Below are 17,840 nucleotides of genomic sequence, written 5' to 3' on the forward strand. Positions count from 1 at the left end.
GCCAAACTTTATTTTAATCGAGCCAGTGTTACTTTCCATCTTGCGGTCGTCTGCTATGCTTATACCCCTGCGAGGCCCGATGTAGCAGCATCACAGAGCGGTGGTTGGACCAAGAGTTAAAGCGCCGCAAAGTCCTGCTACCACGTGACTGCCTTCTGTGGTCATGACGTCACAAGGCATACACACTTCGTGACCCTTTTGCTTAAGTACACCTTCAGCGAAGAGAAGCCGAAACCGCTTTGATTTCACTCATATCCTTCAACGCGTACACACACAGGGTGTATCAAAATTGTTGAGCCAATAGCCTAAGGTTGCCCTGACCCGTGTTCGTGTGCATTTTACAGCAACGAAATTCAACAAAATATATTGAAGGATGTGCAAGGTACCATGCATGACATAAATATGTATTTTAGTCACTATAGAGTTTTAAAGAAGCGTGGAACAAAGACAGTACTTTCATCGCCCAAAGCCGACGTAACGCAAATAATAAAATAAGCGAAATAAAAGTTACGCATAAAAATGGTAAACGTGCAACAGATACAAAATGATCACGAATATACCTGCAATCGCGTTGTATAATGTTTGCTCATTGCAGCTTTCAGAAATATTTTTTTTTACTGTGAATGCAAAAGTTGCTCCTCATTGTTATTTCAGTGATACCGAATGTCATAATTTCCTAGAAACGCTATTATACTAAATTTCAAGCACATTGACGTTCGCCACTATCTTGTCAAAAGTTTCAAGTTAAAGAAGCTATATTTAACGAAAAAAAAAACGTCAAGTCGGAAATGTCATGTGAGTATCCATTTAAGTGACAACTGTCCCTTAAGTGATTTGTTAGGAAAATCTCCATGCATTCTATAACAGTTCTGCATTAAAATCTAGTTTTCCCCACACACATTGTTGGCTTGTGATCTCACAATATTTTCTTGGTTAATCTCACAGGCTCCCGGCGAGGAACCTGCGCGAATGTCTGCGTATACTGCAATAGACCAATGAAAACGTGCTTACTTAGGTTTGTTCTGTCTATACAATGAGCACAGACTTGTTGTAGGGAACGAAAGCCTATAAGAAGGACGAAGCAGTCTACAATAACTAAACAGACAACGTACGCACCGTCTAAGCGCTTTTTATAAGAGACCTTCGTCCACAGAACGCATGCGAGATACCTCTATCGCGCACCCGGATTTACTCTGAGGGAGCTTGTACATAAGTAAAGTATGAAGAGAAGCTAACATTCAAGCAGTTCACTAAAATAATTTGCACCGTTAAAAGCGAAGAAAGGTGTAAATTGGGATATAAATAACACTCTTACATCCTTTGGCAAAAGGGTGTGAATTATAGACAGCTGTACACCCTTTTCGCTTTGAACGAAGTAGATTATACTGTGAAGCTTGATCACCCGCGTCATACCTAGCAATCCACGTCACAAGCGTGCAGCAGGCGGTGGTTGTCGGGATCGAATGGGGGCGGGTGCAAGGCAATGCGACGCCCTGGAGCTGTTCAAGGCATTCAATTTTGAACCGGCGCGACGCAGGACAAATAAAATTAAAGGGATACAGGGCGGAGCGCCGACAAAGCTCTGTCCTTTTGTCCTTTATTTCTTTGCCGCACTTTTCTAAATTCTGGTGATTCACAAGGCGTACCAAGCAGCCCAACTGTTTGCTTTCCTGCGATGCCGAATTTCCGGAAGGCGAAGCATGCGATTCGTTTTGTCTGCTTACAGATACCGCCGTCTAAGTTGTTAGATTTTGGCGGGTTGGCGCACTGTCCAAGACAATACACCAGAAAATGTTAATGTCAAATAATAGAAATAAAAAAAACGATTACTTATAGAGGCGCGTTGAGGGTAAGTTAAGCGCTTTACTATATAAGATAGATAAACTAGAACTTTACAAGCCCTAATCTGGATTACTTCTTTCTGCTGGTCGGCGGGAAGGAAAGGAATATTACTAGAGAAAGGCGAAACTTTCGTTTTTCAGATTTTGCACTCAAAACGCAGCGCAGGCGACTGCGCGCCACCAACATAAAAATCTGAAACGTCAAATGCGGACTTCCGTGCATTTTCAAGAACTTGCTCTTTTAAATCGTGAAATCGAAATTTCCGCAGGTTGGCTCCGTGTATACGCTTTCAAATGCACCTTGCCGCGCAGTTAATGATCGACCAGTCTTACTCGGCTCTAATTTCAATTTTAAGCCGGCACTGCGCGCCACGACGCTCCACTCCGAAACTTCTGTATGCTAACGTTGAAGCCACCTCACGTGATCATAAATTTGTCAACGCAAAAGTTAACTGTTATGAGTGCACAGTGGACCTAGTTAAAAACGCATGCGTTGTATAATGCGTGCTGGTTCACCCTTCAGCAGGGGTCTCATAATAGTAATCTTTCGACGTCAAATTGAATACGAGTCGAATTGAATATACTTGTAGATTCTTCGGATAATGAAGACCCGTTTTAAATAAAGGGAAAATCAGACGTCCACCCGTTCGTAGCAATTGCTACGAACGGGTGGATGTCTGATTTTCCCTTTATTGATTACTTCTCTCCACCTTGCTGGTTTCCGCAGAAATACTACGTCAAGACCCGTTTTCATCATTAATATAAAAATGAACTCACGGGCTTGTAAATTCACAATGTTAGGAAGGTTGTCTCATTATAGTGCTGATTAAGACGTGTTGTTTGCTAGCATAGGAATCGATTAAGAACAAATAAGCAGTTTCCTCGCATACTCAGCAGTCTTCAGTGAACGCTAAAGATACAACGTCTCGGCCGGAAAAGCCTTGCTCGCTCCTTAAGTAACGTTTACCGTGCTTCGCTATGAACTTGTGTTTTCTTTTCCATGGCCTTTGGGGTGAAACTTATCGCACTTCTGCTCCAATTTTATGTTCTATCGCGCTTAGCTCAATGCCTAAAATATTCGAAATCTGTACGACAAATATACGTGGTTACAAATAGCGCTTGTTCGATTCGGAGATCAAATCAGATTTGGCAAAAGTTTGATTCGTTATTCGCAAGCTTCAAATATTCGCACACCCATATATAGGTACAAGTACAGGACAGACGGCGCTGCATATATATATATATATATATATATATATATATATATATATATATATATATATATATATATATATATATATATATATATATATATATATATATATATATATAAAACCCAAGTCGGGGAGGGTTCGTGTGGACAGCTTAATTCTCTTTCAAACTGACCAGAACACCTGCTACGGATCGGCAACGTAGTCTCTTCCCCTGACCCCCCCCCCCCCCCGCACACACACATCAAGAAAAAAGAGTACGTCGTTTGTTGAATAAGCTCAGTATATTGCAGTGACGTTTCGGCTAGTGGACCAGCCTTTGTCAAAGTGCTCATTTTCGGCTGGTGAACCAGGCTTTGGCAAAGGCTGGTCCACCAGCCGAAACGTCAGTTCAATATAGTGTGCTTATGCAACGTACGTCGTACTCTTTTTTCTTCATTTTACTACCGGGCCCAGCGTCATTTCCTCAAGCCAGACATTAAATATATATATATATATATATATATATATATATATGTCTTGAAACCTTCAACAAGCCACGGTTAAAAACACGAGCGCACCTGGAAATGCAACAACAAGTTCTATTCGTTTTCGACTTGTTAGCGTTTGAGTTTATGCTGACTGTCAGTTCACGTCTACAAGCGGCATCGCCATCGCGGCAACGAGTGAAACGAACAAAGTGCGGCGTCCCCATTTGTATGGCGGCGCGCATAATCGCTTTTTGAACATATACACGTGCCGTTTTATAACGAGTCCACGCAACGTTCTTTATAATATTCTGTCGTCTTCCTCGGAAAAATAAAACTAATTGTGCCGTAGAGGCTTCATGCAAATTTATTTATTTATTTAGATATTAATTTAGACACAAGGACGGTCCCGGATGACAAGGGTAGAGGCAGAAATCCTTCGCGTGACGCAGGCCCTGCCACCCGTACATTGCTCAGCAGATAGGAGGCATAAACGAAAACCGAAAACATGACTCAATTTTGTAATCGTCAAATATAGCGAGTACGTAATAAAGGCAGTTATACGGAACAAAAACAAGAAGAAAAACATGATTCAATTTTGCAAGGAATACGCACAGCGAGTATCAAGTACAAGGAAATCTTATAAAATCTCTGCATAGAGAAGCGGAGATAACAAAAACAAGAATATCTGAATTTAAGGTACATGAATGTGCAAAAAATATTGCCAGAGCAGTACTTTAAATTACGTTGACACACTGACATTCTAAAGGTGATGCTAGGTGCAATGTAATAGGCTTTTTAAATCAGCAGACGATTTGCGTTTCTTTATTATATCAATCGTGTTTTTTTTTGCACTTTCGTTTAAAAAGTTCGGGATTATATAGCTCAGTAGTTTAGTACCACAATTCGTCCGTACACTAGGATTGTTAAAGCATGCAGATGTAGTATATATAAGTAGGCTATATCCTAACCCAACTTGGCTTAGGCTTTGAACCTTCTGGAGCGTAAAAAAAACAGTCAAGTTAAAATTAAATTAGGAAGTTTAACATCCCAAAACTGGCACATTTGATCATAACGTATGCGAGAGACGCTGTAGCAGAGGTACGAAAATTTCTTTTGACCATTTTGATGGCCGGCAGTCGAACCTGCCGACCTCCATGCCCACTAAGGCAACGCCATAACCATCCAACCACCATTGCCAGGAGAAGGAAACAGGAAACAGCTCGAAAAGAAACAGGAAAACAACAAGAAAGAAAATACGTATTATCGCGTAAATAATTCAAGTATTCTTGATAAGCGAAAGAATGATTTCTCACGGCCACGGGACCACAGTTGTCGGCTTTTCTCTAGAGAGACAGCATGCAATGGCGCTCACTTATCACGTTTTTCCATGATCGTCAATATAGATAGAAAAAAGAATCCTTATTAAAAACGTTTCATGCCGTTGTCCACGCTTCAGTAATGCCTATACTGACCCGCGCACGTTTTGCATTGCATGGGGGAGGAAAAAGAATGGGTTTCATATAAACTTCGACTGTCGGTCCCTTTAATGCATGCAACCCTGTAGACGTTATCCGAACCGCAGGACTTGCATGCCGCTCTAGATAGGAAAAGGGTGAAGAATGAGGCCGCACACAATAACAACCGACGAAAGAATGCAAGCATACATCTTAAGACGAGAGCGCCAGCAGCTATCGTTCTTTAAGCTATTACACGGAACTTTGCATAGGTGACATATATACACGTCATTTCGTCCTCGGATCTCTCTCTCTCTCGAGATATATATATATATATATATATATATATATATATATATATGCGAGCGCGAATCAGATAAGTCATTGCCCCTATTTTTTATTAGTCAAAATAAGCTACATACAGGAAATTACAACTATACGTACTATTCTATGTACCTTGCCCTATTTTTCCACATACCTGCCGTGGTTGTTTAGTGGGTATGGTGTTGGGCTGCTGAGCACGAGGTCGCGGGATCGAATCCCGGCCACGGCGGCCGCATTTTGATGGGGGTAAGATGCGAAAACACCCGCATACTTAGATTTAGGTGCACGTTAAAGAACCCCAGGTGGTCCAAATTTCCGGGGTCCCCCACTACGGCGTGCACCTCATAATCAGAAAGTGGTTTTGGTACGTAAAACCGCATATTTCTATTTTCCCTCATAGTCCGCACACCGGTTCAGATATTTGTCCCATCGCAGCAATAAAGTTCAGAAATGTTGGCGTCAGTCAGCGACGCATGCGGCTTTCCCGAACGCTCATTGCCATGTAAGTCTTCACGGCCTCTTGCGAACTCACAACACCACCACCTCACACTTCTCAAAGCGAGACACCTTTGCCCGTATACGTGGGCTGCATTTCCTTGTGGACTTCGATGGGTGTTCGTCCCTTGCTCGATAAAAAACGAATCATACTTTGTTGCTCGTACGACGAGAACGGTGTGAAGCACAACCGCCATCTTCAATAACTGACAGTAGTGCATTGCTGTGGAGCTAACGGAAGATAAGGCCGAGCCGGTCCAAGAAAGGTCCACCGCTGGGAATGGATGTGTTGGCTTCGCGTTTACAGCCGTAATTTGGCTAAAAAAAGAGGCTTAGACTTTATGGTTCGCCCTCGTATATATATATATATATATAATATATACACACAAAGCTTCGCTGTCATTTGTATGAATTGCTCGGATTTGCGCATACATATATACAAAGCGTTTATCTGGTCATGTGTATATCATTTTTTTATACAGGCATATCACTTCGTCTATGAAGCTCACGCAGCTTCAAGTTACGGGTTCTATAAGAGTAATCATTATGACGTAATAAAATATAAGAATAGGAAAGTCAGCGCATCACTCGCTTATCTTAATGCGTTCTTTTATGTATGCGTATGTATGCATGTATGTATATATATATATATATATATATATATATATATATATATATATATATATATATATATATATATATATATATATATAATACGCTTGCCTTACATCATCCGTTATTTCGAGCTACAAAAACGCGCTTAACCCCTGCACTGTATTGCTCGTTTGTGTATGTACTCCAGATGTTTATTGAAGTCCAAGATTGAGCTCGCATGGTATTAACTTTGTCGCAAGTTTTCTTTTTCTTTCCTTTTGCTTATGTTATTCAATAATAACGAATAGCGTAAGCAAAGGAAAAGGTATATCAAGCTGTATTATCTATAAAAAATATATACCAATGAACAACGAGCACGGTATAGGGATGATTCATCATTATACCAACACGATTTCAACACGCTGCTGCTCGTGTCACGTGCAAAGTGCAAAGCGTTCAAGAGTTGCTAAATGGTATGAAATTTTGTCAATTCACTATAGCTCGAACGTTTTCAATAGCTAATAATCCTGTTTCGGAGGTAAAAAGAGTTGAGTCACTTAAGAATCCTTACGTGATTTGAAGGAGAAAGCATGAGGACTTTTCTGTGTTATCACCTTAAATTAAAGCTCTACCATAATCCACCTTGCTCTAATTTGTGCCAACCTTAACCCACCTTATTCCACTTTAATCCACCTTAATTAATTCTCCTTCGTTCACTTTACCTCACCGCGGGAAAACGCAGTGCGAGCCACAGCAGGTGCAGTGCTGGGAACGTGATGTCATCACTTAGTCACGTGGATTTCGGTACCATAGCTAGGATGTTAACGCTGGACGGAAGCTTGATTTCTCGCTTCATGGACGTATAAGGCCTTCGCCTTGGAATATATGGCCATGAATGTTCAAACCGTCTCAGCATAACGATGTCACTGATATGAAGCTGACCGATATATTATCTCTTACGTTACGAGTACAGATAGAGAAGCTGTGTTCTGCTAAAGCACGAACGCTCGCCATGTGCATGTGCCTGCAGGTGTCGCGGTAGTTTACACGGCGAGTTCCTTTACCAAAGCTGACACCGGCAAGCCCAACAAGACGTCGGAGCATTCGCTCTTGCACACGCTATATATGTCCAGCAATGCATCGGAATTGTGGACTACGGGTACAGCATTTCATTTGTGTGGTGAAAAAAACATATATATTAAGCGCATGTACGTCAGCATTAACGTACAACGCTCAAACGATTGAAACACTTCAATCATACCGCACGGCAGCTGGCGCTTTTTGCGCGCCACCGGGGAGCCGCGGTTGATCACTGGGTGCCAGTGCAGTCACATTGAATGCACCAACTTGGTGCCTCCAGTGGCCACCGATGGCGCCACAAGCGCCGTACCTGGAGCATGTACCGTGTTAACGGGTCATGTGATATGTTCTTGCATGGCTGTGTGCACCATGTTACACAGTTTAGGCAATTGCTTCTGAAGCGATTACTGGCCAGCCTTGCACAAGCCAATAAGGATATGGAGTGGAAGTTACTTCGGCCCAAATAAAACCTATAAGTTGTATTAAATTAAACGTCTTTCAGCGTTCCGTGGAATATGGGTGGAATGATCACGCATTAAATATTGAATATTCACAAAGCAGCAGTTGGCGACTTTTTGCACTCGGATCTTGTTGCCGGTAAGGGGCGGGAGAAATTACATCAAATAAGGACAGCAATTACTCGTTGTTGGGGTAGTTAATTTGGTTCATGCTGTATTAAAATATCAGTTAGCGCGATATTGGTATAGATTGGCGTTGTCTTTTCCACCTGCCTCCGTATATAACTGGATCAGTCTTCATCCGATAGATGATGAAAAAAAAGTGGTCGTTCTACATTTTGTCCTTTGTGATAATCACTTTTAATGACAATAATGATGTTCAATGTATGAATATAGGTATAGAAAATGGATAAATGGATATACCAGTGTGAGAAAGAGGTTCTTTATGAACCTTGGAAATGTTTGCTAGGCGGCACACCTACCATGCTACTCGAAATGAGGTATATATATATATATATATATATATATATATATATATATATATATATATATATATATATATATATATATATATATATATATATATATATATATAATTACATGGTATGCATGGCACACGGCAGATGCGCAATCTAAAGTAAACACACCATAGCACTCAACAAATTCTAAGGTATTTTAATGAGACCTCTCCCTCTCTTTGCTTGCGAGGTTCTACACGACGAGTGCTGACGGAATCGTGAGAGGAAGACACCGGGTCACGGAGGAAGTTTAGAAGTTCATTAGTTGCGCGACCTACCATGCAGCATTAATGAACGGGCCAAGGAACGTGATATAGCTCAACAGATGAATTTGATCTCATTACCACAAATACCTCGTTGGACAGCAGTTGCTTCTTTGCTTTCCCCGAATTGCAATTTCACATCCTGCTTAAATAATGATCTACAAGAATAAGGGAAAGCGATGGTCTTGGTATCTTGTTAGCTTATTATACGTCAGCCGACAACTCGCGTCTTCCGAAAAGACGACGATGAGGGCTTCGAAAGCCGAAGCCACACATATGCCACGCTATACGCGGGAAATGCTTTATCCATTGACCTACAACTGCGGCTGCAATTCCATGTATAGACTTTCCGGGGTATTTGAGTGCGTGCACTCAAATACCCCACTCTATATACCCCAGGTATACAGAGTGGGAGTGTTAACCCGTGCCACTCGCGGTCGTGACGGTGCCAGTTATACATTTCCCCCGCTTTCGCTGATTTCATCGTCTGCTGCAGTTTCGTGCGGTTATTCGCAATAATATCCTCTTAACATCATCAATAGTTAACGGTATACGCGGGTTGGTGCTCAACCAATCGTGCTGTTTGTTCACGTTGGCAGTACATTTCCGCAGTATTCGACACGAGTGGTGAGTGAGTGAAAGAACTTTATTCGATCCAGAGATGACGCGAGTGGTATAACGAACTTGTACTGTATAGACAACGTGGCGAGTCTGTTTAATGGCCCATTTTAATCCCACAGCAGCCATTAGTAGCTCCGTCATGAAGGGCTTACACGCTCTATATACAGAAACGTCGATGACGCACGTTCTTTGCCGCAATGCGCTGTTGAGCGTTATAAAACGCTCTTTGCTGCAATGCGAGGAAGCCCGATGACGGGGAAAAATCGAGGCGAGAAAAATAGACGGGAGAAAGCTCGCGAACTGCCGCTTTGTAATAAAAATTGTTCTGTTCTTCGCACTAAAGTGCGGGGGGGGGGGCGCTCCATGTAGGCTGGCATCAGCCAAGATTTGATGACATTGCGACGGTTGTGCGGAGACAGTGTGATGAAGCTGTGACGACATCGGCCGACGTTTGACAGATTATAGTATTTGGCAGCAACGTGAGGCACAAACTGTATCACAAAACACTCTGCCCGCGTAACCGAAGTCGTTAGTCGGAAATATGCATAGAAATAGCCCACATTCGCGGCCATAGAAACGTTTGCGGCCGGTTTTCGAATTTCTGCGCTGTCGCTTGCCGCGTTTCGCTTTTGTGAATAATTCCACCTCTTATACCCTATTGCACCTGCCTTTTTTATCTCGTTTTCGGTATTCTTGTGGCTGTAAAAGCCCTGAGGTCGCCTGGGTGACTGCTTCTGTTGTATAAGGAAAACTTTAATCTTTGAAAGATACCAGAAGCGCTTGCGGCTAGGAATCCTAACCGAATCCCGTAAATATAGTGAGCCCGTTCCTTGTATACGCGTACCATGGAAGGATTGTGCATCATGTTTAATTACGCAGTAAAAAAGAAAACCTGTACGGAACAAAAAGTAAATAGAAAAATATAACTTTTATGCTGACCTTTGTAAGGGCTGATGTGCAAGGTGGCGCACACTACAGGTGATGAGAGTGGTTTCGGTGTGAACTGTGATAGGAGTGGATAGAAGTATACCGCGCTAGCTACAGAACAAACAGCTTTTATCTCGTGCCGCGCGTTCATTGGTTAGGTTAGCCAAAGTCGTGACGTTTCAAGTCACTTGTCACATAGACCACGTGTGTTCAGCCTAGTCATCCATTTCTATTATTCCATTTCTACGTATTCGCGCAGCGAATAATAGAACCACGAATTGTAAAATGGCGCAGAATGTGTTCTGATTGCCGAACGAACAACACTCCATCAGTCTTGCGCAGCTAGAACTAACCTATGGCATCAACAAACACCGCAGTTCTTTTTTTACCTATATTTTTAAAGAATACCCGCGTGCCTATCTGCGCACAACCAATTCTCCCGAAGCACAAAAGAAGTTGGCTTCACGGCAGAATTATTAGTAAAGAAAAGCCCTCTTTCAGGCAGCTGCAAGCTAAGTCGCTTGATTAAAACGTTTGCTAAGCTCTGTGAAATTCCATTTTGCATGTTACTGCCACACACTAAAGGTAACGTTGGGCACGCGACCTTACAAGAGTTCCAACGATATCCAGATTCTTCGCCCGTGCACATGGCGCAAACGAAGCCGTGACGAAGATTCGGCGACAACACGTACTGCGCCAGAGCACAAATATCGCAGTCCTTGAGCCTTTCGCCGAGTACTGCACTTCAATGGCAAACTTGATCGTTTCGAACACCGCAATTCACTGCTTCGTGTTCAGGATTTCGTTGTTCTGCGTCTATACGCCCAAAAAGAAAGCGCGCCTCTCGCTCCGGCAGTCGCTTGGTGACACAGGTACCAACCGTCGAGTGGCTGGCTCCATTGCTCGACAAATGTACCTCCAAGCACTGTGGCGTAGACCAACCACCGGAGCTTTTCCTTATCTGAGGCTTATCTCGGGGAATAAACAAACTCCGTCCTTTTGTCGCCGTCTGCGGAACGGTGCTACGATCCGCGCAGCGTTACTTGACTCCCCGCCCCACTTCAGTTTGCGCCAGCGTGTCGGAAAATGCAGTTTCCCTCCTATTTTTCTTTTCGTCCGTCCGTGTTTCCTTCCGCATTTCTTCTCCCTCTTTTTTTTTTTCATTTCCGTAAGCCTCGTCGCCGCGGTCACCATCTTTCTTTCTTTATCTCCCACTTCCGTCGCTTCTAGCACGCGCGTCGCTCATCCGCCGCCACCACCTGATTAGCTTTTGGCGGCCATGGTGTTGTAATCCAATTGAGCGCCTTATTATCCTTTCGCCGCAACCAAAAAGGAACGCGAGGGGGGTGTGGGGGGGATCAAATTCCCTTTAAGGAGATAATTCCCGTCTGATCCTCTCTCGTGCCCGTTTCCATTGATCCCCAAACAAGCGCCCTCTTTTTTGTTTTTCTTTTTTTGCTCCCGTTCGTCGTCGGCTCGGTGAACGAAGCCGCGCGCTGGCAGGCGTGCTGCGCGCGCTCACCGATGACGCGAGCGCGGCGCGCGCGCGCGGACGCGCCGTGAGCAGGCAGGAGCTTTCTCTCCTGCGGCGAGACAAAAAAAAGTGCGGAAAAGGGCGTGGGCGGAGCCTCCTCGCGGCACTGGACCTCCCACCGCCGCCGGCGCGCTTTGAAGTTATTCAAAAACCAAACGATAAGGGTGAGAGAGGGATAAAAGGCGAGGAGAGAGCAGCTACGCGGAGGGGGCGGGGCGTGCCGCGTTGACGCGGAGTCGTGTGGTCGGGGCCTAGCGAGAATCGGACGGAGTGGGGGCGCGCGCGCGCGCCACGGCGCGTTGCGGCGGCGGGGTGGGCGGGGCCTACGGGGTCCTTCCCTGGGGCGGGGCGTGTGCGCGCGAGCCGCGCTCGTGGAGGCGCCCAGTGCGCCCGGTCGTGCGGCGTTGCGCAGGCTGCCCTGCGACCGACGGCGAGCAAGCTGGCGTTTCAACCGGCGGCTGCGGCAGGACCGGGGCCTTTCGGCAGCTGCCAGGCGTCCGCTGGCGGCGCAGCCATGGCGGCCGCGTACCACCACCTCAAAGGCCCCGCGGCGGCAGCGTACTCCATGAACGGCATCGGACTGCACACCTCGGCGGGCGTCGATCTGCTGCACCCTGGCTATCCCGGTAAGCTGGATTAGCGGCTCGCGAGAGCGGCTTTTCTCGTATCTATCGGAAGAAGAGGAGCACGCGGAGTGGAGGGCTGCGGGGGGAGAGGGGGCTTGAGAGCCCTAAAGCCGATTACGGCTTTGACGGATGCCTAATTGTGTGCCGCGCATGTATGGGAGGAGGGGGGAGGGAGGGGTGGTAATGCGCCTTGGCTCGCTCGCCCTCTCGTGGTGCGGGCCCGGGTCCCCGCCTTGCGAAAACCCACCACCAACACCACCAACGACTTCGGTTTTCCTTTTTCTCAAAACAGCGCACGGGCCGATACGGCTGGACAAGTACCGCGAGGATTGGGAGTCGCCGATGATCGAGGAAGTCTGGTACGGCTCGCCGGGCTGCCCCAGTGAGTAGCGATGCGACCATCTCTTTTTTTCACTTCCCGACTTCTCTCGTGCGATGCGTGTATGTACTCACTCGTGTGCGCGAGGAACCTCGGATGCGTGGAGTCGTCGCTCGGTTGCGCGCCGCATGCGTTCGTTTCCTCGGGTCCGCAGAAGCTTCGCGCGTTCGACGTTAGAGTTCCCAGCTTGCCGCTCCTCGCGTGCCTGTCGGTTTTCCACGGGCCTCCTTCCATCCTCGATGGTCGGGATCCTTCAGGATTGCCACAAAAAAACGCAGAGCAGAGCGAAAGACGCTTCGCAGGGCGCAGTTTTCGATCGGGCGCCGCAAGGAACCTGCTGTTTTCGATGTCTCCGCGTTTCGGCGATTGTGCGTGTCCGTGTCTGTGCGTGCGGTGGGGGGAAAGGGCGAGGGAGAGGAGGTTTCTGGTTTGCGTCAAGAAGAAGATGAAGTACATGGAGGAGGATTGCGTGCGTCTTCGCAACCCTCGCCGAAATGACCACCCTCGCAACAGCCGCGGCAGGGCGGCTGCGGATTCTGGATCCACGATCGCGGGGTTCCTTCGCTTTTCCCAGGGCGGGGCCGCACGCCGCCCCGCCTACCGACAAAAAAAAAGAAAAGAAATATGCGGCTCCCGTTGGTCGAGCTCTGCGCGGGCTCGGGGTTGCTCCCCCGAGAGAAAATAGCATGACGGGTGATGGCGTGAGCTTCCCCCCTGCTGCAGCGGACGGGGCCTCAGCGCGTGCCCTTGGCGAGCCGCCGCCTCGTCGTGGTCGGGCCCCCGGCGCCGGCATGGCGAGCAAATTGGTTGCCGACAAGCCAGAAGAAGCCAGTCCGAAAGCCGTGGGTGCTGTTGCCGTTGCCGCCGCCGCTGCTGCTGCTTTCCGGTTTCTGGCCCTGACGTGACCCCCCCAGAGATAGCTTTGTCCTTTTTTTATTTTTCGGGGAAAGGGTCGGTGGCGGCGAGACCTTTTTTCTGCTCCGGTTGTTTGATCGTTGTGCACATTTTTTTTTTCTTTGCCGAGTCTGCTGGGCGGGCGGTGTGCTTGTCCCTACGCGTAACGGACGGCTGCTGTCAATCTACGCTCCGAGACGCCGGCTCACTAACTCGCTCCCGCTGGCTTATCAGCGGCAAGAGTGGGCGTGGACGCGAACACCGAGCCGGCGTTGGGGCCGTCCGCAGCCGCCTCCTCCACCTCGAGCAAACTCCGTCCCTTTGGCCGTTGGGTGCCAGCTCCGGATGATGATGACGACGACCATGATGATGATAATGATGGGGGTTGTGGTGGTGATGCCGGTTCCTGCGCGCGTGTGGAACACCGCGCGCTTGCCATCTTGAGTCACTAGTGCCGAGCGGGAGGAAAGCTCCATCCCCCCTGCGTTCGAATGACACGTTGTCGTGGATGCGTCAGGGGGTGTTCGGGCGCCACCGTGGCACGAGGCAGACAGCCGGACGTTTTTTTCGGTGTAGCGGTGTTTCGTTTCCAGGAAATGTCCCACCACCCGATTCAGAAGCTTGCAGGAATGCACCTGGCGAGTGGCGTTTCCGATCGGTAGTAAATACAGACGAGGGCGCGACTTCGAACATCCGAAGCTCATTCTTTAGTAATACAACGCTTCCCGAGATGCGAGAGGCTTTATCCCTTTCTGGGGGGGGGGGGTCGTAATTACACTTCGAGCGACCTTTTTGGCATATTTAGGAGAGTATGAAGTATGCTTGCCGCTGGTGGTGCGATGTAAAAAAAAAGAACGCATGTGGTGCACGACATGCAGGCGGCAGGCACTCTGTAAGAAAACATTATAGCTGCTTTTCAAACACCGATCGCTGGTCCAGTACAGACAACAAAGACCACAACTGGGTCTCAGGCCTGCAGGATCGAATCATGCATGAGCGGAGACTTCAGAGTGTTCTTTTGGTGGTTTCTTATGACCGGCGCAGCTATTTACCGTTCCGTATACGAAGAAAACGATAACTAGATTTACAACGGTGGGAAGTCGTTCGCCAGTGCTTCATCGATCTCTGCCGCAGAGGCATTGAGAGAGAAAAAAAGAAGCAATGGGGAAGGGAGATGATGTATATAACTGTAGCGTAGGCGTCACTGACGAAGAACGACAGCCTGGAAACTCAGTTTTCTAAGAAAATTACCCGGGGGAACTCTGGCGCTGCGATCGCTAAGCTATCATTGAAATGATGTCTAGTACATGAATTTTGCTAATCAGCGTGCTGGCTTCAAACGTTAATGTGGCGTTTCCTTTTTTTTTTAAATTTCACTTTATCTTTCTAAATTTCCAAGCACTCGTATACTTTTTCAAATGCATGTTTAGCCAATAACGCTATGCGCGCATGCATACATTGATTCGGAAACTTTGCATTTATAACACAATATTCTGTTGAAAACGATCAATTCGCGAAGCCACGAAGGCGTTCGAAGCCACAAGAACGAATTAAGCTGAGACAAATCCCATGTACTAGAACCCGTCGGGACAGAACCGCGCCATTCCATGCAGCTCGCATGTTGTAGACACCCTCTCGTAATTTTTGCAATAAACGTTACGAAGCACAATATACCTAAAATAGTCGGGCACGTGCAGATTCGGCGGAGAATTAAGTAAACTAAAACAAAACAAAACCGTCAAAAAGAGACCACCGCAAGCTTTTTTTACATCCCGGTCCAAGTTTTTCGTCTGCTTCCCTCTTCGGCGGCGACGTGCGCATTGCCTGCAGCTTCGCGATGTACGCGGGCATTATAGCTGCAAGCCAAGCTCGCGTTGTTGTGTGTATTCCTACGCAGTCGGCAGTGCAACTCGCAGCAGTATCGCCGTCTCCTTCCCCTTACCCTTTCTCACCACCGTATCCGTATAGAGTGCATGTATACGACGCAGCACGGACTGCTCCGAAGTCGTTTCTTCCGCCTTGGCCGCGTTCCGTGCCGATCGCCTTTTGCAACCGCATTTGCACACAGCGCGCGCACTCAACCTCCGACTGCCGCTCCACTTTTCTCCTATTTAGCCGTCTTCCTTTTTCTTTTTGTTTTTCTTCTTCTTTTCTTGCTCATTCTTTGTCCTTCCTTCCTGTTCTCCGTACTGCGGGCTCGGACCTCGTAGGTACCAAGTCCTTTCAGGATCGCAGCCATCGCAAAACGTGATGCCTACTGACTCGCACTGGCCGCGTCTAAATTTGACAAACGTTAATCTATATACGCAGTCTGCGTTTTCTCCCGGAAATGTCCGTGAAGACTCAAAACTGTTGCTCTGACTGGCTGCTTCTGTGTGTCGTCGTTACGATAGTATAGGGCCAGGCTTTGTGATGACCATGGATTTTACGTGCGACCTTTCAGGTCTTTCTCTCCCCTCCGGGTCGAAACATGGGGCTGTATGCAGACGCGGCGCTGTGTGACTACTGCATGCCTCGCTTTGACCGCTCTTTTGAAAAGCATCAATTTCTGCGGTCTATCCTGGAAAGTCCTGAAGTCGCAGAGCTTTCGCGCTGGCTTGCTGGGATCAGCCCACGGCATGGCTTCTGTCCGTCGTTTAGTTAGAGATGGCTATGTAGGGGTCATTGTGTAGGAATTGGTATGTAGGGCTTTCTGCATCTAGAATTCTGGGCTGTTGACACGCACATAACGCAACATACTGCCTTGCTGTGACCGCGCCTTTCACAGGCTGAATCTTCGGAATCTCCATTCTGTGCTGGAACAGTATTGAAGACGCAGGACTTTTTCATGTTCTGCACGTCCTGCTGTGATCAGCACACGACATGCTTCCTCTCCATCTTCTTCAGGATATAGCATATATAGAGCTGTGTTGGACTTTGTGAAGGACTTAACTCTCCTTTCTGGATCTGAACCCTGGGTTGCAGACTCGCCACCGTGTGATAAACTACCATATTGTTGGACTTGGTGAAGGACTTAATTCTCCTTTCTGGATCTAAACCCTGGTTTGCAGACTCGCTATCATGTGATAAACTATCATATTGTTGGACTTGGTGAAGGACTTAATTCTCCTTTCTGGATCTAAACCCTGGGTTGCAGACTCGCCGCCGTGTGATAAGCTACCATATTAATTGTTGGACTTTGTGAAGGACTTAGTTCTACTTTCTGGATCTAAAACCTGGGTTGCAGACTCGCCACCGTGTGATAAACTACCATAGTGTTGGACTTTGTGATGGACTTAATTTTCTTTTCTGGATCTAAACCCTCGGTTGCAGACTGGCCCCGCTGTGATAAAATACCATAGTATTGGACTTTGTGAAGGATTTGAGTTTCCTTTCGGGATCTAAAACCTGGATAGCAGACTACCATATTGCCTCGCCGTGACCGCAAGTTTGACAGGTTGAATCTCTGTACTCTGCGTTCTCTCCTGGAACAAAAATTAAGATGAAGACTCGGAACTGTTCTCTGAATTGCTGTAATCATATAACGACAGAGTGTCCTTCTGTAATTCGCACAGGAAGTTGCAGGTTGGACGTGCTGGGTTCTGGGTGCAGGAATGTGGCACTTTGTGTATGTAGGACTTCGTAGCCTTGTCCTCGGATATTATACAAGGCTTTATCAGTTTGACCTCTGTAGGACTTTGTAGATCTGTCGAATGTAGGACTTCGTATAGGTTGTTCCTGCATGTGCAGTATATAGGTCGTTGTAGAGCTCCGTATGCTTTTCCTGTGTCGGAACCTGTGTTGGATCCTGCGTGTAGGCAAGTGTAGGTTCGTCTCGCATGGCCCAGTGTAAAACTGTGGAATTTGTGCAGGACATCGTAAGTTTGTCCAGTGTGGAGCACTGTAGGCTTCTAAGTGCATCACCTTGTCGTATGTAAGATTCTGTGAAGGATTTTGTGGGCGTTTGCAGCTAGGACTGGTTCTTTCCGTCCTGAATTGATGGTCATTGCATCTCAGATTACTTTGTTTACACTTCGTGCACGAATCAGCTCGTCCACTTTCTTGTTCGTCTTTCAGAAGTTAACGCTTGTGATTACGGTCTATACCTTGGATGAAGCTGCGTCTCTTCTTACTGCTACATCTTTTCATATAGGAGCTCGAGGCCATGTCTT

General features: G+C 46.8%; 1 protein-coding gene across 4 annotated transcripts in view; it reads left to right on the forward strand.

The window, feature by feature from the left end:
- Positions 1-17,840, forward strand: part of LOC142564820 (homeobox protein OTX2-like) — a 163,020-nt gene that overhangs the window by 58,296 nt on the left and 86,884 nt on the right. For 3 of the 4 annotated variants that reach the window (XM_075675990.1, XM_075675993.1, XM_075675994.1), the window contains exons 1-2: positions 12,188-12,416; positions 12,709-12,798. The exons of the other annotated variant lie outside the window; for it this stretch is intronic. In XM_075675990.1, the coding sequence (XP_075532105.1) occupies positions 12,305-12,416; positions 12,709-12,798 (202 nt within the window). In that variant the 5' untranslated portion in view covers positions 12,188-12,304. Of the gene's footprint in view, positions 1-12,187; positions 12,417-12,708; positions 12,799-17,840 lie in introns of those variants that run through there. 4 annotated transcript variants of the gene reach the window in all.

Source organism: Dermacentor variabilis, chromosome 11 (assembly GCF_050947875.1).
Source record: "Dermacentor variabilis isolate Ectoservices chromosome 11, ASM5094787v1, whole genome shotgun sequence".
NCBI classification, from domain to species: domain Eukaryota; kingdom Metazoa; phylum Arthropoda; class Arachnida; order Ixodida; family Ixodidae; genus Dermacentor; species Dermacentor variabilis.